At 42.0% G+C, this 26,968-nt stretch overlaps 1 protein-coding gene across 2 annotated transcripts in view; it reads right to left on the bottom strand.

Annotated features, from left to right (window-relative positions):
• Positions 1 to 26,968, bottom strand: part of LOC124276536 (putative deoxyribonuclease TATDN2) — a 54,598-nt gene that overhangs the window by 13,486 nt on the left and 14,144 nt on the right. The window contains exons 1-4 of one of the 2 annotated variants that reach the window (XM_046712166.1): positions 22,686 to 22,805; positions 12,569 to 14,152; positions 11,893 to 12,061; positions 9,567 to 9,696 (exon numbers count right to left, since the gene is read on the bottom strand). In XM_046712166.1, coding sequence (XP_046568122.1) covers positions 9,567 to 9,696; positions 11,893 to 12,061; positions 12,569 to 14,152; positions 22,686 to 22,782 — 1,980 coding nt within the window. In that variant the 5' untranslated portion in view covers positions 22,783 to 22,805. Of the gene's footprint in view, positions 1 to 9,566; positions 9,697 to 11,892; positions 12,062 to 12,568; positions 14,153 to 22,685; positions 22,806 to 26,968 lie in introns of those variants that run through there. The other variant, XM_046712167.1, reaches the window with a different exon arrangement.

Below are 26,968 nucleotides of genomic sequence, written 5' to 3'. Positions count from 1 at the left end.
TGTGCCACTTGTCGCCGCATTAAGTTCACGAAGTTGAGTAACGTAAGGCAAGCGTGACTGCTTTTGCCGCCCTGGCAGAATATCTCTCTTGTTTAAACACATTTGTATACAGTCCATACGTGTAGTTGGAACATTGCTGGGTTTCCGTGCACTTGTTTGGTGTGAGGATGAATTAACAGGTTTGCGCGCTTGGGTAGCTCCAGTGTTGGTTGACCGATTTCTTGAATTAGTATGGGAAACCACGTTCTGGCCGGCCAGTAGGGCTGCACCAAAGTGAGTTGTAGGCTCTGTGTTTGTCTGATTTTCTGTAATACTTGAGGTATTATTGCTGGCGGCGGAAACGCCGCGACGCATTGAGGCCTTCCCATGATAGACTTAGAGCGTCCGTTGCCCAAGCTTGGGGTCTGGGACTGGTGACACGAATGTCGGTAGCTGATTGTTGAATCGCGTGGCGAATAGGTCTATTAGCGCTCCTAATTGCTTGATTATCTGTGCAAAATTTTCCTGTTGATCATCCACTCTGTCGGTGATGGTAGATGAGGCCGAGAGAGAGCGTCTGCTAGTATATTTCTGGCTCCGGAATGTGCACTGCTCTGACATGTAGATTTAGATCTTGTATTAAATCGAACAGTTGAAAGCTTAGGTTCAAAAGGTTCATCGATCTCGTTGAGCCTTGCTTGTTTATGTAGAACGCCACTGTCGAATTGTCTGTATGGATCATTAGGCGCCGCATTTTGTAGAAATGTGCTCCAATGTAGAATGGCGTTGATTACAGCTTTCATTTCTAGACTGTTTATATGGAGTTTGCATTCTTGCTGATTCCATAACCCTGATATCGTGTGGTTGGTGAGATGAGCTCCCCAACCTTGGAGTGACGCTGTCTACATACAGATGGGTTTTGTATTCCTGCTCTGCTAAACAAATCCCTTCGCAGACATTCGATTTCTTGGTCCACCATAGTAGATGCGGTCTGAGATGTTTCGGTAGACTGAATGGTTGTACATCGCTGAGATGCGTTGATGAGACCTGTAGGGACGTAACTGTAATCTGCCTGTGACAGTCATGTCTTGGGCTGATGTGAGAAGACCTAGTAGGCTCTGCCATTGTCGCAGTGGTAGCGAGAGAGTAGAGCTGGTGGAATGGTCTGCTGTATCTTGAGCCAACGGTCTTCTGGTACCAAAATACGGTTGCGATTTGTGATGAATCGAAAACCTAGGAACTGCAGGTCTCTTGCGATGGTACTAGAGTCCGACTTTGCGTAAGTTTACTAACCAACCTAGTTGTGTTAGTAGCTTTATGATGTAATTTAACTGTAGTTTGAGACGCAGTGGATCTTGATCTACTTGTATCCCGTCGTCGAGGTAAAAGCGCACTCGCTTAGCCCCTTGACGATGTAGAAATTTGATAATCGGTTTAGTTATCCCGTGAATAGCCAGGGGCTGATGATATTCGAATGGGAGTACTTTCCACTGGTAATGTAGCCCTTCTAGAGTAAATCGTAGGTATTTCCTGGAATCGGGATGAATGGGGATGTGCAGGTAGGCATCCTGTAGATCTATGCTGCCCATGTAGTCCATAGGGGCCGAATCATCTGGCGTAACTGAGGTAAATGTATCATCTTGAAACGGTGGTTTATGTAGATAGTTCTTGTTGAAAAAGCTCATGTTGTAGATGAGTCTGTATTTCTCCATGGAGTTTTTCTTGGGAACTAGGAAAACTGGGGAGTAGAAACCTGGTTCGGACGTTTGCTTGATCTATTACTTCTATGGCCTGTTTGGATAGGAGTGATGAAACAGCCTCTCTTATCTTTGGTAGTTGTTAGCTTGTAAATCGAACTTGGGGGTTTGATTGTCAGCGGAGGCTTGGCCTGTAGAGGGATCTGAAATCCGTGTTGAAGAATGTTGGAGGCGTAAGGGTCTTGCAATATTCCCCCAGTTTTCCCAGTGTAGTTGGAGGCGTCCACCCACTTGAGCTGGCTGTACTGGAGCGGCTGGGGTGGAAGACTCCAGTCGTTCGAACCTGTGTTTCAGCGTCTATAATTGCGGGAACCTCTGGGTGTCCTGCCTCTTCCTAATCCTCCTCTATAGTTGCCATATGGGCTGATTTTAAAAGAATCTTTACCTCTAGAGCTGGCTATCTTCCTGTCTCTTGCTCTTTGTAGGCCCGTGAACTTAGATCTGCCTGAGTATCTTTGTGAAGTCTGACGAATGACGCTGGCTAGTGTGTCCATCGATCTAATCATAAGGACTTCCCTGGAATCCTTAGAGACTTCCTTGGTGACTTTGTCGATTTCTCCGTCAAAGATGGATGTTGTCGACCACGGGCTGTATATAAAGTGGGGCTGTAAAGTTCTCCCCAATTACAGGAGGCGCAGGAGGCCTTGACGACGAGCTAAGGTCAGTGCTGCTGAAACAGATGTAAGATGATCCGTTAAAACTGCTGATCTTTCTTTTGCATAAGTAAGGCAGAATAAATCATTCTATCATCTTCCGTCGTGGAATCCGGAATCTAGTAATAAGAGTCTCATTGATCGTCCTAGATCTATTTAACCCAAAGAACATCACGTCTAGTCATGGTTTCTATATGAGCCAACTTGCGATCATCCATCTTGTAAATCTTGTTCTTTACATCGCTGATGATCTTATAGTTCTCATCGATGTCCTGGGCCTTGTAGAAGGAGTCCATGTTATGCGTGGAGAACTTCTTGGCTTGAAAGTTGGGCAGATGTGGTATCTGAACTTTCGTAGCTTTCTGGAAAGCTGCATCTAGATTCTGTGGCACTGCCGCAATCGGGTCGATCGGGGGTAGAGTGATTGCATCTGGATCATCTTCCTTCATCAAATACGTCTGCGCTGTATTGCCACTTTTAGATGGTGATGTGAGATCTAGGTTATTGACCATCCAATACCGTATCTCTGCATCAGAAAATATGATTCCTCCATCATCCTCAAAACCATCATCATTAACAAATTGTAGATGCTCTTCGGGACTGCGTGTAGCTGTCTGTATATCTGATGAGGTTTGTGGCGATCTAGTTGACTTGTGCGCCGCTCTATGTGGAGATCTGACGGGTGATCGACCTGGTGATGAACGAAGTGGAGATCGTCTATGGGATGATCTTCTCGGAGACTTGTGAGGTGAATGTTGATAGCTTCGCGAAGCTCTTCGGCAGTCCCTCGATGTTCTTCTAGATGATGAAGATCTGGAATCATATGTCCTTCGAGAATGCCTTCGCGAAGCTTCATTTGCGTCCGGTCCGGGGGATCGATGATATGACCTTCGCGAAGGCTTCCGTGATGTCTGATGGTCTGAGTCCATATCTAGAGATGAAATCGAAGATGGTGATGATCTCTCCGCCCAGCGAAAGGCCTTGAGGCTGTACATCTAGGTCCTTCCGTCAAGGTGGTGTGGGACTTCCTTAGCGAAGGTGACATCGTCTTGGCTGCTACGTTGACGGGGGGTGCCTCTGGGGTGCTGTCTACGTTGGAGCCTTCGCGAAGGCTCGGACCCTGCTTGCGCGCAGTTTGTAGTGGTCCTCCATGATGTTCATAATCTGCCGCATCATGTCTTCTGGGATGATCTGTGGCGAAGTCGCCGGGCGCGTCTTTTCTGCGATGGGGTTCACATCAATGGCGTCTGGCGCCGGGTGTAGAGGCATCAGGCTGCATGGTGATCTCTGCAGAAGTCACAGTCGCTGACACCGGTCGCTTCTTCTGCCGTGAAAGTCGGGATGATTATCGGCTGATCATCGTAGAGGCCCAATTCTGCTGCTGGAACGATCTCGGCTGAGAAAGTTCTTGCTGTCTTCGTAGATTTCCCTTTGGAAGTCTGCGCTGCCCTGGAGTGTCCTCAATCTGCGTTGAGGCGACGATGAGGCCCTCTTAGACTTGGTCTGCAATGGCGGGATGTCTGGGGAGGCGGTCGTTTCTTCGAGGTAACGGACTGCGCCCCACGTTCCTCTGCCGCGGGGGTCTCTAGCAGAACACCAGGCGGGGAGAGGGTCGATCGCTAGCAGCTGACTGGATGGAATATCTGGACTCTCTGCCATGTTTTGCCCTTGTTTGCGTGATCTATCTGCAGCACGTCTTAAGAGCATAAAGATGATATTTATTAAATGCAGAATGAGATGAATTAATGCAGTAACTGCAACGTGAATTAAACGCACACCGCAGTAGAACAACTAGGGCATATTACATGTGGATCGGAGGCAGAAAAACGTAATCTACAAATCATTACAGATTTTCATCAACGTAAAGCTAGCTGAACAATCCACGAATACACGTGAATAAACAGTAGAAATAACGATAATTAATCAATACAAATAGTAAAGGATACTAGCTATACCTCTATAGTAACCTATGAGAGGTAAAAACTAAGAGATTATCAAAGGATATGGTGTGTAAGGAGACACAAGGCGCTCTCACATCCTGCTCACTGGGCGAAGAAGGAGAGAGTGGAGCACATGGCTAGAGGGTGGCGACACCTTTCCCGCCAGGGGAAGCAAAGGGGAGCAACTCGTGGTGAGTACCAATTAGTGATTTTATTTTGAAGGGAGCTTCAAATAAGGAGATACAAGTGTTCCACTATGTTCGCAAGAAGAAGAAGACAAGCAAAAGAGCATGAGTCAGGATAAGGAAAAATATAGATTCTCTGACAACTTCTCTTCATAGAAAGAAAATATGAATCACACTTACTAAGAATTTGAATCTATACCCTGGTGGTGTGAAGTAAATTATTCGTAAATTAGATTGGTTAGTTGTTGAAAATACAAAAAAGACAATATAATGTATCAAACATCACATTTTTATTAACAGGTAGCAAGTCTCATACCCACTTGCCAGTTAGAGGGTATTGAAGGTGGAATGGAGTCTGAATACTTTGAAACAAGTAAGAACTTAAGAAGCAGTATTGACATAAATACAGTATATCTCAGATATAAAAATATTTTTTCTATTCAATAAAACCATTTGAAAATAAATTAAAAGCAATTGTTTGATTTTTAGACAGATACTAAAATTTCAACAGATGTAATTAATGTAATTAATGTCATTACAGGTCCAACAGAGTCATGTGTGACCACTCAGTCTCCACCAGTGACCGAGGTTTCAGTGGACACCGGCGACAAGTGTGTCCCTGATACCCCAGTGGGAAGCTCTTCATGTGAAGGTTTGTTCACCCAGATATATATATCATACACCAAACAAACTGAACAGGACGCTTGTTATTAAGCCTAATAGCAATATATGTTTTCAATGATTTATCTGCTATTCCATAGTGATATCATTAACCAACTCTTGTTAAATGTTAAATGTTGACTGCTGTTACATTCTTGTGAGGATGAAGCTAGGTTTTCAATTGACTTCTTATTGCAAAATTGCAATTTAATGTTCTAATAATTTTGTCAACAGATTTTATATCATCATTGCACAGTGTACTATCACCTCCCAACGTTGCAGTAAAGCCACCTTTGAAGCAGACAAAAAGGAAACATCATACTGGCAAGTCATTATAATGCATCCATCAATTTCATCATACTGATCCAAGTTATGTAATGTAATTGAAAAATGTTTTCAACGGTAATTTTAGGATTTGATAATTGATGCCAGGCATTTCTTAATTACAGTGGCTGATGATCCATCTGGCGGCGACATTCAGAATATTGTCAAAATTGAAAAGAAAAGTTAGATGTGTTGAGAAGAATAGCTCAGGCAATGGAGGAGCGGAACATCATTGAAAGAGAAAAGTTGGAAATAAAGAAAAGGAGAATGGAGTTTGATTCAGTTTTAAGTATTGACCCTGTTATCAAATTTTGAATGGACTGAACCCTATACTAGGTGGCCTGTCAATGGTAACTAATTGTAAGACCAGACCAATTTCATTTATTGTTTTACAGATTTTTGTCCTCAGAAAACCTAAAGGCAGGAGGAAAAATTATAAAAATAAAATAAAAATAATACTCTTTCTAAATGCTTAAAGTATTTTACTTTTGGCAATTTATGAAGTGTATGTAGAAACTAAAAAACTTTTTCTGGTAAGTTTACATTTTTGGCCAATAAATTCATTATGATATAATTTTTTTGAGAGAGGAAAATTAATATTTACTTTATTTTCTCATTCTCTAGAAAAAAATTACCAGCTGAACCAAGTAAAACAAGAAGTAAAACTGGTCTGGCCTAAAAGATCATTAATGGATATGTATTGCCAGAGAACAGAACCATTATCACCACTTGATGTGTATGTACCTTTCAAGTAAAATAGCAGTAATTTGATAATATAAGATGTTGGTTATTTTGGGCTGCTTTCCCATTTGTCAGCTTATTAAGAAACATCCTTTAATCCCAATTAATATAATTCCTGAAATATTTGACACCAAAATAGCACTTGTATTATGTATTGTATCATAAGATTCTCTTGTTTTTCTATGAATTGTTACACTGTACATATGCATTTAGGAATTTTAAAATATGCACATTCTTTATACATTTTATGTGAATCTCTCTCTAATGATATTTCTCTTGAACAGTTTGTCCATCAGTCTGTGGTGAACCATCGGGAAAATGATTATCATCATTCTCATCTTCATCTAGGTCATGATCTACAAGACAGGGCATATTTCTACTCAGGCAAAAATTGTGCAGCTTGAAGCAGGCCATAATAATTTTGGAGCTTTTTGCTGGGGTGAAGGGAAGGCAGCCAGTGCTTTTGTGTAGACATCTGAAATTAGGAAATCCAAATTTAGAACAATGTGTGTGTGTGTGTGTGTGCATGTGTGTGAGTGAGAGAGAGAGAAATATATCTACATTTAACATATCACATTATTATATGATAATCATATAATAATTACAATATGATAAATAGATAAATGTGTTTTAATATTTTTTGAACTGTTGAAGGAATTACAATGCAATCAAATTTTCATTTCATTACTTTACATTTTTGTTCATTCATTAAACTTGCAAGGTCCATACCTGAATCTTGATTTTAAAACACCAAAGGCCCTTTCTACTACATTTCTTGTTCTGCAGTGGCAACTATTGTATCAGCTCTTCTGAAGTGTGTGTGCCTCTAGAATGGGGAGTCAAGAGCCATGAGCGACTTGGATATCTGACAGAACAGTAATGGAAAAGTGAACATAGTATTTATTATTTAGGTATTTACTTACAAAAGAAGAACATATCTTTATAGTGTTTAAATCAAACTATGTTATAGTAAACCTTTAAGATGTTACTTTCATAAATGGAGAATTGCTTATGGATGCTTACTTTTTAGTAATTACTAAAACTGATAGCAACTATCCAGGATGTAAAAGCATGTCAATCAGGTACAACAAATTGTATTGACACTAACCCTGAGTCACCTAGCAGCCAGCCATCTACAGGTTTTTTTTCCAGGTGTTGTCCCAGGGCAGAGCTAGACAGCACTGTTGCATCATGTGTTGCCCCAGGCCATCTACTAACCACATTAAGGAATCTAGAAATTAAACATATCTGTGGGTTAGTTCATTGGATATGACCAGTGTTGTAGTTTGATAAAATAAATATAAAAGTCCTTTACATTTTACATTTAAAAGTCACTATGTTTTTCAGACTGTTTACAAACAGTTTTGTAACTTCAGAATTACTTACAATTTTCATGTTATCATCAACTCTAAATCATTAGGTCTTTAGCATTTATTTGTGAAGATAAAAGTTACTTTTTCATATTTCAATGTATATACTTATTAGTTATTTTGCATCACTTCATTGTTTTCCCTAAAATATAACTGTAAATACATTTCTGCTTATATCTTTTTATCAGCTTGTAATGTACTAGTGACTAGATACCTTCTTATGCAATGTTCTAAATTTATTTTCCATGCAATGACAGTCACTCAAGTAATGATACCTGCTTAATTTGATCATCAGAAGCTTCATTGTGTATTTGCAAATGTATATAGGAAGTGTAAGTTTGTTTTAAGTATATTGTATGTAAATATGTTCTATGGGCCTGTGACCTGAAACTATGACATAAAGACATTAATCAGTTACTGTGTTTTCTTTTAAATCTTTTTCCATTTTAGGAGATCCATTTTTAAATGAACCACAACTAGGGGAACTTACTCCAGTTTGTTTGGGGATAGATCTAACGTTATTGACACATTGATAAAACATGGGAGGCGAAGTGAGGTGACTTCACTACTAAGTGTTGTACCTGAGTTTGTCATCGCGCACACAGCCTGTGCATTTATTGCATGATATCCTTTCCGGCACACGTAGGAGGGTTCCTCGTCACCAGTCGGAGCTTGGATAGGGATGAGCGTGCCGTCAATACATCCGAGAACTCGGGGAAACCAGCCAGTTTATGGAAACCTTCCTTCACAACGCTGCTCACTCACAGAGGTCGGAAAGTGGATATTGTCCAACGAATCACAAATGGCATCTGTGGTAGCATGCAGGATATGTGAAACACTTGGGATGCTAATACCATGCATTTGGCCAATCTCTGAATAAAACCCTCCTTTCGAATAAAAATCGCAGTGTTAAGCAGCATTTGGGTTTCTGGTGAAATCGGCACGGAACGCTTGGTGTCTCTTTGAAGGTAGGGACGAGTGAGATTAATTAGCTCAAAACAAGAGGCCCTGTCCATCACGATAGTTCATAAACAGTTCGTCGTCACTTACGATGTCCAGTAGCAATGTTCGATCCCGAAAAACACGCTGTTTTTGAATACTTTTCTTGCTGAGTTTCTCTTTTAACAACATATAATACGCCATTTTGTTTTAGACTTACGAGAATAAAGCTCATTTACGAGAGCAAATACTTACCGTAATTTTTCTCGAAAATTTAAGGTATCGTAAGCCTACGAGAGTTTCGTGAAACGCCCATAAAATCGTAAGATTGTGCTACGAGAAAAGTTACGAGATCTTAGGCCTACGAGAGCTTCGTGAAACGGGCCCCTGCCATGTACATGTATCATTGACATATTACTGTGTTGTAAAGATGACACTGTTTACATAGTTTGGCATGAAACTTGCATTTATCACAGTAAATTACATACTGGCATCCTCTGAACACAACATCTGGTTGGCAATAACATACACACAGAGGATATTTGGATAACAAGTACATAACATCTCATCATCGTCATCGATGGGACTGACAAATATTGTTATTCTTAGAAATATCAAAACTTTTTTGAATTTGTTGCTTAATGCCGCACTCAGCAATATTTCAGCTATATGACAGCGGTCCCTAAATAATCTAGTCTGGACCAGACAATCCAGAGATTGACATCCTGAGGATCGATCTTTGCATCTGGGAAACGATGATATGCATCAACCAAGTCAGTGGGCCCGACCACATGATATGCTGAAAACCAATCCAAACCTGGATCTTCATGAGTCTAATTTGAAATCAGAGGTTACATCATATACACAGTTATTATTCATTGTTTTCACATTTCATTATGATCTCCATTTTGAATCGTGAGATCAACCAATCTTTAACCTACCATAGGTCCCCAACAGATTGAGTCCTTTGGACCGCAAACATTTGTAACATTGGTAGGTGTCTGGCAAATGGACATACCTCCTCCATGATAGCTAGACAGTCCTCCTCTGCCTGCCGACAGTGAATGACCAGTGGCTTCTTCACGTCAAGGGCCAGCTGTAGCTGGTAAGCAAACATCTTCTTCTGTAGCACTTCATGTTGGCGAAATCTACAACAAACACCACCCATATTATCCTGACAAAGTGAGTGATTATGGGTCAGCAATATCACGATGAGGAGACACCAGAAATGGGCTTCACACATTGCACCTGTCCCATTTGGGGAATCAAACCCGGGGTGTTTGGTGTGACGAGCAAACGCTTTAACCACTAGGCTTCCACACCGCCCCAGCATGACTTGTGACTGTCAGGAGGCTACTGTTACAGTAGTTCTAGTTTGTCAATCATGTTTTCAAAGTGACCTCCATTTGTAGCAGTTCAGTCAAGACATCTCAAGTCTCTCTAGTCATAACTCACTGGGAAATTGAAATCCATTCCCTATTCCATCATTTCTACACTACAGTACTCAAATCATTGATATTTGGCTTAACAAAGGAAAACGAAAACAAACCAGATGCAGGAGTGATGGCGTCAACCAGTAATGAAGAGCAATATTCCACATTCAGTGTTTAAAAACCAGAGTGAGTGAGCGAATATGGGTTTATGCCACTTTTAGCAATATTCCATCAATATCACAGCGGGGGACACCAGAAATGGGCTTCACATATTGTGACCATGTGGGGAATCAAACCCGGGTCTTCGGCGTGACAAACAAACGCTTTAACCATCAGGCTACCCCACCGCCCTTAAAAACTAGAAAGGAGTCTGTCATGTTTGCAATACATGCAAAAACATCACTTATTTTGTCAAAAGCAGTTTGCATAATTTTGTCAACGTGGTTCTATGCATCTAGCTAACCTAAAAAGGATGGCTTTATTCGTGACCCACTCGTGTTATTCCGGGACAAGGCAAATAGCGACTCGGCCCCTCTGGAAGGATTTCATATTGGCGCACGAACATCAGAACTACTTTAAACAAGAACGATAACTCTATCCCTGTCTGATTCGAATGTTTCTAAAAATCACCGAAGCACATGTACATTGTATTGCTAGGTTGTTGTTTTGGGGTTTTTTTTACTTATTTATTTTAAAGAATTAAAGTGCACTGGTATGATGTGGGGTCTGAGAGCCTGGTCGATGTAGCGCACTGCTGTGATGTCGCCTCCTCTCCCTGGACCAAGGTTCTGGAACACCACAGGACCCACTCTCTGGTTCCACCCGATACCATGATGCTTGCACCTCCTCATGGGTATCTTTCCATAACACATTGGTCTGAGGAACGCAGGCCACATCGTGACCATATTCTTGTTCTGCCATCTGCAGTTGATACGCAGTACTGACTCTCATCTGTGAACAGAACACTTCTCCATTGCCTGTATCGCCAGTTTTGGTGTTGTAGGGCACTGTAGACGTTCACGCTGATGACGAGGGGTGAGGATAGGTCTACGGCAATGGAGGTTCCCGCTGTTAAGACGTCGGCGTACTGTATCAGTACTGATTGGTCTTCTGTGTGTTCCGACTGTCTGGCTTGCTGTTTCGGATACCTTTATGAAGGAATTCTGTACATGCTGTCGCACAACATGGTGGTCTTGTCGTCAAGTACGGGGGCGATCATTTGTGGTGTTATTGGCCTGGAAACGATGCTGCAGCCTGTAGATCGTCCGAATGTTGACCTGGAAGTGATTGGCAATGGCTTGTGCAGTGTGGCCAGCTTCAAGTCTTCCTAGCGCCTGGTTCCTCTGAGCTGCCGTGAGAAGGGGCATCCTGCTGACGTTGTAATGTGAATGTTTCAACCAGGTTTGTGGGTGCATTTCATAGGGCTGGTCCTTGTGAACAGCACGTGAAGCATGAGTTGCATGAAAAACATGGAGAACACCGTACCATCTCCGAGATCAGGTTGCGTTTTTGAGACCATTTCCTGGGTTCCATTCTGAGTTTGGGAAGGAATGTCTTTGCTCAGGTAAAGTTGGAGATGTTGTCAAAAATATACAATCAAAACATTAAATGAGTTTACAGTTATCCGTTTCTGTGAAGGAAAATTCCAAACTGACGTTTCTTTTGCTGCTTAGTATAGATGGAAAAGATTTGAATCTGTCATGGTTACCCTTATAATGTGCCTAATGCAATTAAAAGCACATCAACTCCACCATTTGTCAATTAGGAAATTGGTAAAATGAATACATCTAGATTAAAAAATATATGACTCTTTGAAAAACATAGATATTCATAAGACAGTCATAATTTTCCTAGACAGTAAGACTAAAAAGACATCTATTTGTTACAAATGTGCATTTTATGTTTACTCACGTTCCAGAGTAGTCCAGCCCTATCTCTCCAACTGCAATGACTCTTGGATGAAGAATGCACTGCTTGAGACCATCCACAGCCACTGTGTCAAAACTGGTGACATTCTTCGGATGGCAGCCCATGGCTAGCCACACCTTACTTTCCATCACCACATCCCGCCACATCCCACCTACACAAAAAGGCAGTGAACATCAAGGAATTGAATTCAGCGACTAGTCTGTAATTTTCACTATTTTTATGCAAGTGAGTCAGTATGGTTTTACGCCGCTTTTAGCAATATTCCAGCAATATTATGTTCTTGCATAATGGTTTATATCCATATTAAACTGGGACAGACAATACACAGCATTTACAAAAAAAATTCTTCACAAGATTTGTTTGTTATTAAATGCCACATTCAGTAATATACCAACAATCCATTGACACTGTAAGGGACCAATAGGCCATATTCACTAGAATGCTATGATTCAATCTAAATTAAACATCCTCATATTTTCATGAATAAATACTCACAAGCAACAATTTACCATAACTCCTTACAATCCTATCTAAATGTTATGAGACCAAGCAAGTTGTCTAACGCCACAGTCCCGTTCTATGATGTCAGAGCAATAGATGGATCATCACATCTGCTCTGATGGAAAGTCATAAAAAGGGCGGCAAAGATCATAATTACCTTTTGGGAGAAATGATGCTGGATTACAAAACACTGCCACGCAACCCTCAAAGGTGTCTGGGAATGTTTCTTCGTGTTTCAACATGTACTTGGCAAAGGTTCCTTTGAAGCCCTCCCTACTGAACAGGAAGTCTAAATGGCAGTGAGTGTCAATGAACCCTACTCCATAGCCTTTACACCGACTTTTCAGACGGATCTTCCAATCAAGTTGAGGAAAGTTTGCATTCAGTCGGGCATCATTGTGTAGGCGTGATGCATAAGAACTTCTTCTTGGAACAAATACCTCCGTGTCAGTCCTCAAAACAGAATCAGAGACACGTCTGTTCTTGGCAGCAAGGAAATAACTTGTACATGACTTGTCCCCACTTTGCTCCTCAACCCTTTCTGTAATTTGATCAAGAACTGGTGCTGGTGCTGATGTTGTCCTGCTTCTGAACGATGTAGTCTGCTGGCTTCTGTATGGGAAGCGAGTAGAAGTAGACGTAGGACTAGTCATGGTTGTGGAGCCTGTATTCATAGATGGGCTCACGTTTGTTGGACTAGTGGTACTTGATGGAGGGGGATAGGACATGAATCCTGGGGAGTAGTTGCTTGGGTATGATGGAAGCCACTGAGGGGGATAAAATGCAGGCACAGGGAAGCTCATCCTGGGATCTCCCCAGTATGGCGGACACACTGGCATTGGAGGTGGTGGAGATGGAGTGGATAGTAGTGGGTTGGTTTCCGTCTCATTTCTTGACTCAAGCGGTTCATGACTACATTCGTGAACAGAGGTATGGGCATCCCTCTTCAATGACTCGGGACTCTTCCCAATGGCCCATCTAGACCAGTGACCTGGAGGGATTAACTGAGGAATATGTGTCTTCTTACAACAGTTTCCTGTTTCATCATACTTAGGAATGACTTTTTGAAAGTTCTCATAAGGATAGTGTCCAGCTGGTTTCATCTCCTCTCTGATAACTGCTGGAATATTTTCTTTCCTGTCACGTGTTTCCAACTCATGAGTTTCTTCAAAGTCTGGATTGTCAGTAATATACCGATTCCTCCTCATCTGACTCCACAGCTCAGGCTTTCTTCCTTTAGCGTTTCGGCTTTCATCATTTATCAAACCTTGAGTAAGGTTTCTCTTTGCATCATCGAAAGAGGACATCTTACACTGTTCTATCATCTGTCTCCGTGTCTTCTCCCAAACCTTTTCTCTGTTCAAGATCTCAAGTTCTTGTTCATCATACGACCTTCCCTTGTTCCAGTCCACACAAACACCAGGCATGGCATTGGCAGGTTTGGGAGCACTAAGATTGTGAAGCTTCTTTCCAGACACCCTCAGAGTTTCTGGTAAGGATCTCTTGTTCCCAGTAACACATGACGCATACAACATTCGTCCAGGTTCTGCACCAACATAGTTCTGATGGCCAGTACTGTTATAATTCGGATCAACCATATGCTTGCTTGCAAGTCTGGCCATGACCTCATCCTCACTACTTGATTCATAGTCCACAATTCTGTGATCCCTTGTACCTACAGGAGGAACTGGATGAGCTGACTGGCACTCATCAGTGGGCATTGTCGAGTCCACTCCTTCCCCTGAAAAATAGGGAGAATTTATCATAAATGTAATTTTTAGAGTAAAATTGATATTTTATACTTATCCTGACTCATGCTCTTTTGCTTGCTTGTCTTCTTCTTCTTGCGAACATAGTGGAACACTTGTATCTCCTTATTTGAAGCTCCCTTCAAAATAAAATCACTAATTGGTACTCACCACGAGTTGCTCCCCTTTGTCTCCCCTGGCGGGAAAAGGTGTCGCCACCCTCTGGCCATGTGCTCCACTCTCTCCTGATTTAGCGAGCCCAACACTTGAATTTACAGGGAAATCCAAAGTGTTATGTGGGGAGGATGGGAGGGCTAACCTCATGAGTCAGGATAAGTATAAAATATCAATTTTACTCTAAAAATTACATATTTTCCTTATCCTGACTCATGCTCTTTTGCTTGTAGCATCCTACGGAACGGAGGTGGGTAACAGAATACTTTGGATTTATAATTAGTGATTTGTATAGATATACTGTAATATCCCCTACGGGAACTTCATGAAGGCTTAGATTTAGGATGTTTCCTGTATAAAGAAAACCATAGGTTATATAAAGCCATTAAAGGGGAATTACATTATGAATATATTGAACAATACATATAAATTATATATATATATATATAGGTGACTCTGATAGAGGCACTGAAATGACTATATCAAGTATATGCTTAAGGTTGAATACTTAAGCTGAACATATATACATAGCCCTAAAACTCCGTGAGAGTTATAAGCTAGATGAGTATGTATAAAGTACATATTAATCTTGTGAGGATAATATTTTAACGTCTCTGAGGGACTGTCAGTTGCTGGCGAGGACCAGTGGTCCGAAATGGTGAATGCCAGAGACATCTTCTGTAGTGATGTCTCTTAGGTAGTGATTAGCAAATACCATGTTAGATTTCCAATAGCATCCTTCCATAATCGTGTTCAAGGAACAGTTACCGTGTAGAGGCGAGGGTAGAGGCCAGTGCCCTGATCTCATGTGGATTTGATGCTGTTGGTGGGTCCAAGCCTGCTGCCTTGTAGGCACGGAGAATGACAGTCCTTATCCAAATAGATATTGTGGTCCGTGACACTTCTGTTTGATTCAGTGGGCGATAAGGGGATGAATAAGCGTTTGAGAAATCTTCTCCTTGTTTTGGATCGTCGTAAATAAACTTTTAGCTCTTACGGACACAGTGATAGGTCTTGTGTATCTTGTGATCCGAGAATAGAGGATAGCCGGGATGTGGAATAATCTGTCTGGTTGACCTGGCAGTTGATTTTTGCAATGAAATCCCATCTTAATCCGAGGTGCGCTGTGTTATGATTGTCATCAAACTGTATCCTCTCAGTAATCCAGAGCGTGAATTTCAGACATTCTTGCTGCTGTGGCTAGCGATAGCAGAAACAATGTTTTCTGTGAGAGAAATTCAAAGTTTGTCGATTCCAAAGGTTCATAGACCTCACTCGTGAGGTGTTGTAACACTACATTCAGATCCCAAGCTGGGCGTGGAACTTCCGCTTTTGGTCCTCCAATCGGAAAGCTCGTGAGTAAGGCCAGTAACTCTGGAGATCTTGTCAACTTGACACCCGTTCTCATGGTGATTACAGAGCTAAGCGGCAAGATATGTTGATATCGTTGAACCTTTTAAATGTTTGTTTTGGCGTAGGTAACACAAATAGTCTGCCACTTGAGGTTGTGAAGCCTCTCTTGCTGTAAACCCTTTCTTTGTTGCATAATTTTTGAAACTGTGCCACTTGTCGTCGCGTACAAGTTACGAAGTTGAGTAACGTAAGGCAAGCGTGACTGCTTTTGCCGCCCTGGCAGAATATCCTCTCTTGTTTAAACACATTTGTATACAGTCCATAATGTGTAGTTGGAACATTGCTGGGTTTCCGTGCACTTGTTTGGTGTGAGGATGAATTAACAGGTTTTGCGCTTGGGTAGCTCCAGTGTTGGTTGACCGATTTCTTGAATTAGTATGGGAAACCACGTTCTGGCCGGCCAGTAGGAAGCGACCAAAGTGAGTTGTAGGCTCTGTGTTTGTCTGATTTTCTGTAATACTTGGGGTATTATTGCTGGCGGCGGAAACGCTGCACGCATTGAGGCCTTCCCATGATAGACTTAGCGTCCGTTGCCCAAGCTTGGGGTCTGGGACTGGTGACACGAATGTCGGTAGCTGATTGTTGAATCGGCGTGGCGAATAGGTCTATTAGCGGGCTCCTAATTGCTTGATTATCTGTGCAAAAATTTCCTGTTGATCATCCACTCTGTCGGTGATGGTAGATGAGGCCGAGAGAGCGTCTGCTAGTATATTTCTGGCTCCGGGGAATGTGCACTGCTCTGACATGTAGATTTAGATCTTGTATTAAATCGAACAGTTGAAAGCTTAGGTTCAAAAGGTTCATCGATCTCGTTGAGCCTTGCTTGTTTATGTAGAACGCCACTGTCGAATTGTCTGTATGGATCATTAGGCGGCATTTTGTAGAAATGTGCTCCAATGTAGAATGGCGTTGATTACAGCTTTCATTTCTAGACTGTTTATATGGAGTTTGCATTCTTGCTGATTCCATAACCCTGATATCGTGTGGTTGGTGAGATGAGCTCCCCAACCTTGGAGTGACGGCGATCTACATACAGATGGGTTTTGTATTCCTGCTCTGCTAAACAAATCCCTTCGCAGACATTCGATTTCTTGGTCCACCATAGTAGATGCGGTCTGAGATGTTTCGGTAGACTGAATGGTTGTACATCGTTGAGATGTGCGTTGATGAGGACCTGTAGGGGACGTAACTGTAATCTGCCTGTGACAGTCATGTCTTGGGCTGATGTGAGAAGACCTAGTAGGCTCTGCCATTGTCGCAGTGGTAACGGAGAGAGTAGAGCTGGTGGAATGGTCTGTTGTATCTTGAGCCAACGGTCTTCTGGTACCATAATACGGTTGCGATTTGTGATGAATCGAATACCTAGGAACTGTAGGTCTTGCGATGGTACTAGGTCCGACTTGCGTAAGTTTACTAACCAACCTAGTTGTGTTAGTAGCTTTATGATGTAATTTAACTGTAGTTTGAGACGCAGTGGATCTTGATCTACTTGTATCCCGTCGTCGAGGTAAAACGCACTGCGTAGCCCTTGACGATGTAGAAATTTGATAATCGGTTTCGTTATCCTCGTGAATAGCCAGGGGGCTGATGATATTCCGAATGGGAGTACTTTCCACTGGTAATGTAGCCCTTCTAGAGTAAATCGTAGGTATTTCCTGGAATCGGGATGAATGGGGATGTGCAAGTAGGCATCCTGTAGATCTATGCTGCCCATGTAGTCCATAGGATCGAATCATCTGGCGTAACTGAGGTAAATGTATCATGCGAAACTTCGTGGTTTGCGTGAGATAGTTCTTGTTGAAAAACTCATGTTGTAGATGAGTCTGTATTTCTCCGTGGAGTTTTTCTTGGGAACTAGGAAAACTGGGGAGTAGAAACCTGGTTCGACGTTTGCTTGATCTATTACTTCTATGGCCTGTTTGGATAGGAGTGATGAAACAGCCTCTTTTATCTTTGGTAGTTGTTGCGCTTGTAAATCGAACTTGGGGGGTTTGATTGTCAGCGGAGGCTTGGCCTGTAGAGGGATACGAAATCCGTGTTGAATAATGTTGGAGACGTAAGGGTCTTGCAGTATTCCCCAGTTTTCCCAGTGTAGTTGGAGGCGTCCACCCACTTGAGCTGGTTGTACTGGAACGGCTGGGGGTGGAAGACTCCAGTCGTTCCGAACCTGTGTTTCAGCGTCTATAATTGCGGGAACCTCTGGGTGTCCTGCCTCTTCCTGATCCTCCTCTATAGTTGCCATATGGGCGAATTTAAAAGAATCTTTACCTCTAGAGCTGGCTATCTTCCTGTCTCTTGCTCTTTGTAGGCCCGTGAACTTAGATCTGCCTGAGTATCTTTGTGAAGTCTGACGAATGACGCTGGCTAGTGTGTCCATCGATCTAATCATAAGGACTTCCCTGGAATCCTTAGAGACTTCCTTGGCGACTTTGTCGATTTCTCCGTCAAAGATGGATGTTGTCGACCACGGGCTGTATAAAGTGGGGCTGTAAAGTTCTCCCCAATTACAGGAGGCGAGGAGGAGGCCTTGACGACGAAGCTAAGGTCAGTGCTGCTGAAACAGATGTAAGATGATCCGTTAAAACTGCTGATCTTTCTTTGCATAAGTAAGGCAGAATAAATCATTCTATCATCTTCCGTCGTGGAATCCCGGAATCTAGTAATAAGAGTCTCATTGATCGTCCTAGATCTATTTAACCCAAAGAACATACGCCTCGCCATGGTTTCTATATGAGCCAACTTGCGATCATCCATCTTGTAAATCTTGTTCTTTACATCGCTGATGATCTTATAGTTCTCATCGATGTCCTGGGCCTTGTAGAAGGAGTCCATGTTATCGTGGAGAACTTCTTGGCTTGAAAGTTGGGCAGATGTGGTATCTGAACTTTCGTAGCTTTCTGGAAAGCTGCATCTAGATTCTGTGGCACTGCCGCAATCGGGTCGATCGGGGTAGAGTGATTGCATCTGGATCATCTTCCTTCATCAAATACGCCTGAGCTGTATTGCCACTTTTAGATGGTGATGTGAGATCTAGGCTATTGACCATCCAATACCGTGATCTCTGCATCAGAAAATATGATTCCTCCATCATCCTCAAAACCATCATCATTAATAAATTGTAGATGCTCTTCGACCGCGGTAGCTGTCTGTATATCTGATGAGGTTTGTGGCGATCTAGTTGACTTGTCGCCGCTTCTATGTGGAGATCTGATGGGTGATCGACCTGGTGATGAACGGAGTGGAGATCGCCTATGGGATGATCTTCTCGAGACTTGTGAGGTGAATGTTGATAGCTTCGCCAAGCTCTTCGGCAGTCCCTCGATGTTCTTCTAGACGATGAAGATCTGGAATCATATGTCCTTTCGCGAATGCCTTCGCGAAGCTTCATTTGCGTCCGGTCCGGGGGATCGATGATATGACCTTCGCGAAGGCTTCCGTGATGTCTGATGGTCTGAGTCCATATCTAGAGATGAAATCGAAGATGGTGATGATCTCTCCCGCCTTCGCTAAGGCCTTCGCGAAGGCTGTACATCTAGGTCCTTCGTCAAGGTGGTGCGGGACTTCCTTCGCGAAGGTGACATCGTCTTGGCTGCTACGCTGACGGGGGTGCCTCTGGGGTGCTGTTCACGCTGGAGCCTTCGGCTAAGGCTCGGACTTCGCTTGGCGCAGTTTGTAGTGGTCCTCCATGATGTTCATAATCTGCCGCATCATGTCTTCTGGGATGATCTGTGACGAAGTCGCCGGGCGCCTTTTCTGCGATGGGGTTCACATCAATGACGCCTGACGCCGGGTGTAGAGGCATCAGGCTGCATGGAGATCTCTGCAGAAGTCACAGTCGCTGACACCGGTCGCTTCTTCTGCCGTAAGTCGGGATGATTATCGGCTGATCATCGAGAGGCCCAACTCTGCTGCTGGAACGATCTCGGCTGAGAAAGTTCTTGCTGTCTTCGTGAGATTTCCCTTTGGAAGTCTGCGCTGCCCTGGGTGTCCCTCAATCTGCGCTTGAGACGACGATGAGGCCCTCTTAGACTTAGTCTGCAATGACGGGATGTCTGGGGAGGCCGGTCGCTTCTTCGAGGTAACGGATCAAGCGCCCCATCGCCTCTGCCGCAGGGGTCTCTAGCAGAACACCAGACGGAGAGGGTCGATCGCTAGCAGCTGACTGGAAGGAATATCTGGACTCTCTGCCATGTTTTGCCCCTTGTTTGCGTGGATCTATCTGCAGCACGCCTTAAGACGCAAAGATGATATTTATTAAATGCAGAATGAGATAAATTAATGCAGTAACTGCAACGGAATTAAACGCGACACGGCGAGAACAACTAGGGCATATTACATGTGGATCGGAGGCAGAAAAACGTAATCTACAAATCGCATAGATTTTCATGAACGAAGTTAGCTGAACAATCACTTAATACACGGAATAAACAGTAGAAATACGATAATTAATCAATACAAATAGTAAAGGATACTAGCTATACCTCTATAGTAACCTATGAGAGGTAAAAACTAAGAGATTATCAAAGGATATGTGTGTAAGGAGACACAAGGCCTCACATCCTGCTCACTGGGCTAAGAAGGAGAGAGTGGAGCACATGGCCAGAGGGTGGCGACACCTTTTCCGCCAGGGAGACAAAGGGGAGCAACTCGTGGTGAGTACCAATTAGTGATTTTATTTTGAAGGGAGCTTCAAATAAGGAGATACAAGTGTTCCACTATGTTCTAAGAAGAAGAAGAAGAAGACAAGCAAAAGAGCATGAGTCAGGATAAGGAAAAAGGAGTGAAGAAATACAGCACAGAACCTACTTATATACATGTAACAGGGATTAAGTAAAATAACATGAGAGTAAACATATAATAAAAGAGTTGTTATCCATAAAGTATCATACTTTTCTTATCATTCACTAAACTTCTAAAATGCCAATCCAACAGATAGATTTAAAAAAACAAAATGTCTGCATATTTGGCATTATGGTAGACTGGAGATAAAAATGATGAGCTTACTGTGTAGAGCTGAACATGTTGCATCCAAACACAATCTTTCAAAGAGTTTTAGCAATATCATGGCGGGGACACCAGAAATGGGCTTCACACACTGTACCAATGTGGGGAATCAAACCTGGGTCTTCGGGTGTGATGAGCGGACGCTTTAACCATCAGGCTACCCCACCACCCCAATGATAATTAAACATTTAGAGAACAAATCACGAGAATTTAGACAATGGATTAGTGCAAAGGACAAATCAAGCTTCAAATTTAAGCCATAAGTGGATGAATGTATCTATTATGCAAGTTTAAGTAGCATTTACTTAAAAAATCAACCAGATTTAACTATTATCATTTAATTGCTAAAAAGTAGAAAATGACATATATCAATTATATCAAAACAATTCCTTTTATTCTGACACTATACCTCTAGAGTAAATGGTGTAGACGACTGCATCACTAAGATGTTTGAAACTATTTCCATAGTTATGGTGCTCACTAACCCAGAGGTATAATCATGGATTTGAATCCATTATCACACAACTGTACACATTTCCATTCACAGCCCCTACCTAACAAATCAGGTTATTAGGAAACAATTACTCATAGCATTCTACAGACACTGACTTATAACTAAGGTGAGCAAAACTTAAACCAGACAGGCTGCCACATGGAAAAACGCCACCAACTGGGTAACTGTATGGAGCTTAAGAATATACATTTTTTTCATCGTGACAATTAACTCAAATTCACATGTATTGGTTACTGTAAATCTTGAAATTAATGTGTCTTAATATCAATGTGATTGCAGACGAATATTAATGACCGCAGTTTAATATTATCGTGAATGCAGACCAATAGGCAAAGTGTGACTATGTAATATGACTCCCCTTAGTGGTATATGTAGGTATAAAATGGCTTCTGTGATATTTACAGGAGATGTATAATATCCTAATGTTAATCCAAAAACTGCTGCTCAATAAACCATGATGTGGAATAGAGTTATTTGATTTATTATTTAAGTTAGTATTTCCGCTATCCAGAGTCATTTTTGAAATATACTGAAAAGCAAAAGAAACGTCGTAATATTGGAAATTACACTTAAGTATCAATGGAGTATTTGAACCTATTTTTTCTAAAATACACTGGAAGTGAAGTTTGAGAAAAACATGAATCGTGGTCGTATAGCCTGTATTGTCCAGTAAAGTATTGTTTAGGTTTTTGTTTGTGGCATCAATTGCCAGCTTGAATGGCAACCGTTAACTTGTTTTCTGACCACAGCAGCTATGGCTAGGTTAACGAGAGGTGTTGATGGACGATGTGACAGTCCTGGAGACGTGTTGTTACACGGGTGTCGACCACTACGTGGACAGTCATCAGTGTTGTTGGTGGCGTTGTATCGCTGTCAAAGACATTCTATCGTTCGTACGCTGCAACTGAAGTCATGAGCAATGACTCGAGCACGTTGACCAGCGTCTAGATGTCCAATGGCTTGTTGTCGTTGATCTCTCGTTAACCTAGCCATAGCTGCTATTTTCAGAAATAGCAGTGAACGACTGCCATTCAAGCTGGCAATTTATGCCTGAATGCATGCATGATGCTCACGCATCTCAATTTCAATGTTGTGTTTGTGCGAATTCTTCCCTTTCCACAAACAAAAACATTTCAAACCTCAATCTAAAACAATACTTTATTGGGCAATACAGGCTATAATGAGCACGCGATTCCTGTTTTCCTCAAACTTGCCTTCTGGTGTATATTTAAGAAAAAAATAGGATCAAATACTCCATTCATACTTAAATGTCAATTCCAATATTACAACGTTTTTTGCCTTTCAGCATGTTCAGTATATAACTGAACATTATAATTAATGAGAGCCAAGACCACTAGACCTCTTTGCATTTAATTAACTCATGCATTAATTTCAAGATTGACAGTATCATGATAACTTACAACTATGTGTGTATGAATAAGGATAGCCACTCTGATAACTATGCCAGAGGCTGTCGTGAGTAAGCCTGGAGTCTGCTGGGTGACATGTTGGGATCATACATTTCGTGATCTTGGATCCATGAAAGGCGCCCACCCGTAAGGCCAGGACCAAGGATAGCCTCCTCCATGATTTTGGGGATGGTGATGATTCATTCCAACATGAAGCTCCTGTCTGTCAGGGTTCTGAATGACATTGAACCAAACATTCCCTTCCGCTCCTGGTGGCTGTTCCTTGCTTCCATGGGAAACATTTGATGGCCAAGATCAACATTTGCAATATATTCCATAAGCTTCTCAATCGACATCTTGATTTAATGTTCTCTAATGGAATACACAGAAAGGGAAATTATTCTGCGGAGGAGTATCCTGGATGTGGTAACTCAAGTCTTGAGACAGCTGTTCTCTTGAATGGGTTTCATGTTGTTGTTCCTTGGTGAATTTGCTTTTGCAAATTCCTTGGCAAGTCCTGATCAACATCTCCAAAAGAAGTGGATCCTTCCTCTCTTCTTTTCCCCTCATTTTCTGACTGCATATGGCATATACATGTAGGCGCATGGTCACAGTAGTCTTCTTGAGAAAGGAAATTGTACTTGACATTATCATTTACAGACTCAATTCTGCCAATGATGGAACCTTGTGAATCTAAGTCTGACACACAGCAATGATCACTTGCCGTATCAGAACTGTCATCTACAAAGCCAGTATATTGTCTGGATCCAGTATCCACTATTGGGTTCCTTACTTCTATGTCTCTGTCATTATCACCCCCTTCTGTAAGAAAAGCTTGGAAACTTCCATCAGAATCATCACTTTGATTCGACTGAGACAGACGGGAACTTTCACCCAAAGGACAGTCTGGATCAGACACTTGATTAACTGGTTGACTAGGTTGATCATTTTGATGTGGATTGTCATATTCCTCAGGTATAGATAAATTCTTCCCACTTTCTGGAGATGTACTTGCTGAGGATGGAACTGACATGAGATCAGTGGACCAATCCTCACATTCCACACCAGTCAGTGTGACATCAAGACAATCATAAACTTCGGCAAAGACAGATGCATACTGATCAGAATGAAAACTTTCATTTTCACCTTTAAAGGCTTCAGTTTTCACTGTTCTTATATCTTGCTCCGAGCTGGATAAAGAATCACTGTCCTTTTCTGATATCCTAAACTTTTCCTCCTGTATATCTGAAGTAATGTCCAACATCGAAGCATCAGCGTCAGTCGACGGAACAGTTGACCTTGAAGCCACTACCATAAGTTCTGAGGACCAGTCTTCATCATTACTTCCTTCATTACTAGCATAGTTGTGTGAAAGGTTATTCGGGAGCTGGGAGTCAATCTGGTCAGTATTATCATTTTCTTTCAGTTGTAACAAATGTTTTCCGTCATCTTCCTTTGTATCAGAAAACTTGTGTGTCTTCCTTTGACACATTATCCTTGACCTTATTTTGTGGCATTCCATCCTTTATAGGTTTCTTGTGTACCTTTTCATCCTCTTATGTAGTCTTCTCAAAAAGTTGTCTATAGCGTCTGGCTGTCTTTACTTTCTGAAAACCACAAGGCTTGTCATATGTATCCGTTTTCTTCTCTAACTTTTCTCCTCTAACTTTTGAACTCTCCTCTTCATTAGATTGCTTCTGAGCAATGCTACTTACTGAACAGCAGGTATGATCTGGTTCTTCATCCTGAACATGGATGTCATGAGATGTGGCTGTTCTGTCACAGATATCAATGCTGGATTTCTTACTGCCTAAACCAACTATAGGGTGACACTACCACCATCACCAACACCTGAACTGACCACTCCACTGTCATAACAATCATCACTTCTACCAGAATCAACATCCAGTAGGTCTGATCCCCAGTCTTCCATTTTCTTCAGAGAGTCCCGTTTGTTCTTCTGCAATTTAGGGTTATTTTCTTTCCCTGCAAACTGTGACCAGATAAATTATCCAGTGAATGTGTTTTTGATACACTGGGAGTTGCTTTTGTTCCTGAATATCTTGTTTTATCACCGTGTTCTCATACTTATTTCTAGTCCTAATTGACAGGATCTGACCTAGATTTTCTCCATCACCACTTAAGTTCTTTTTCGATATGGCTTCGGATCTAGGTGAGGTATGAGGCGCAGTGCCATTATTTGGATCTTCAGAACTGCTGACTTTACTTTCTGGAGGTTTGGTTTTGGATGGCTTATTGTTCTTTGCAGCATCTTGCACGGACTTGGCAAATATTCTCAAAATGCCTCCAAGATGCCTCCTTGATACGGGCAGCTGTTCCATGCCAGGCTGTTAAAGTATTGTTTAGGTTTTGTTTGTGGCATCAATTGCCAGCTTGAATGGCAACCGTTAACTTGTTTTCTGACCACAGCAGCTATGGCTAGGTTAACGAGAGGTGTTGATGGACGATGTGACAGTCCTGGAGACGTGTTGTTACACGGGTGTCGACCACTACGTGGACAGTCATCAGTGTTGTTGGTGGCGTTGTATCGCTGTCAAAGACATTCTATCGTTCGTACGCTGCAACTGAAGTCATGAGCAATGACTCGAGCACGTTGACCAGCGTCTAGATGTCCAATGGCTTGTTGTCGTTGATCTCTCGTTAACCTAGCCATAGCTGCTATTTTCAGAAATAGCAGTGAACGACTGCCATTCAAGCTGGCAATTTATGCCTGAATGCATGCATGATGCTCACGCATCTCAATTTCAATGTTGTGTTTGTGCGAATTCTTCCCTTTCCACAAACAAAAACATTTCAAACCTCAATCTAAAACAATACTTTATTGGGCAATACAGGCTATACGAGCACGGTTCCTGTTTTCCTCAAACTTGCCTTCTGGTGTATATTTAAGAAAAAATAGGATCAAATACTCCATTCATACTTAAATGTCAATTCCAATATTACAACGTTTTTTTTGCCTTTCAGCATGTTCAGTATATAACTGAACATTATAATTAATGAGAGCCAAGACCACTAGACCTCTTTGCATTTAATTAACTCATGCATTAATTTCAAGATTGACAGTATCATGATAACTTACAACTATGTGTGTATGAATAAGGATAGCCACTCTGATAACTATGCCAGAGGCTGTCGTAGTAAGCCTGGAGTCTGCTGGGTGACATGTTGGGATCATACATTTCGTATCTTGGATCCATGAAAGGCGTCCACCCGTAAGGCCAGGACCAAGGATAGCCTCCTCCATGATTTTGGGGATGGTGATGATTCATTCCAACATGAAGCTCCTGTCTGTCAGGGTTCTGAATGACATTGAACCAAACATTCCCTTTCCGCTCCTGGTGGCTGTTCCTTGCTTCCATGGGAAACATTTGATGGCCAAGATCAACATTTGCAATATATTCCATAAGCTTCTCAATCGACGCTCTTGATTTAATGTTCTCTAATGGAATACACAGAAAAGGGAAATTATTCTGCGGAGGAGTATCCTGGATGTGGTAACTCAAGTCTTGAGACAGCTGTTCTCTTGAATGGGTTTCATGTTGCTGTTCCTTGGTGAATTTGCTTTGCAAATTCCTTGGCAAGTCCTGATCAACATCTCCAAAAGAAGTGGATCCTTCCTCTCTTCTTTTCCCCTCATTTTCTGACTGCATATGGCATATACATGTAGGCGCATGGTCACAGTAGTCTTCTTGAGAAAGGAAATTGTACTTGACATTATCATTTACAGACTCAATTCTGCCAATGATGGAACCTTGTGAATCTAAGTCTGACACACAGCAATGATCACTTGCCGTATCAGAACTGTCATCTACAAAGCCAGTATATTGTCTGGATCCAGTATCCACTATTGGGTTCCTTACTTCTATGTCTCTGTCATTATCACCCCCCTTCTGTAAGAAAAGCTTGGAAACTTCCATCAGAATCATCACTTTGATTCGACTGAGACAGACGGGAACTTTCACCCAAAGGACAGTCTGGATCAGACACTTGATTAACTGGTTGACTAGGTTGATCATTTTGATGTGGATTGTCATATTCCTCAGGTATAGATAAATTCTTCCCACTTTCTGGAGATGTACTTGCTGAGGATGGAACTGACATGAGATCAGTGGACCAATCCTCACATTCCACACCAGTCAGTGTGACATCAAGACAATCATAAACTTCCGGCAAAGACAGATGCATACTGATCAGAATGAAAACTTTCATTTTCACCTTTAAAGGCTTCAGTTTTCACTGTTCTTATATCTTGCTCCGAGCTGGATAAAGAATCA

This window comes from Haliotis rubra, unplaced genomic scaffold (assembly GCF_003918875.1).
Source record: "Haliotis rubra isolate DU_JTF1 unplaced genomic scaffold, ASM391887v1 Scf21, whole genome shotgun sequence".
Lineage (NCBI taxonomy): Eukaryota > Metazoa > Mollusca > Gastropoda > Lepetellida > Haliotidae > Haliotis > Haliotis rubra.
The sequence above is the reverse complement of the archived record's forward strand: the minus strand, read 5'-3'. Positions and strand labels throughout refer to the sequence as shown.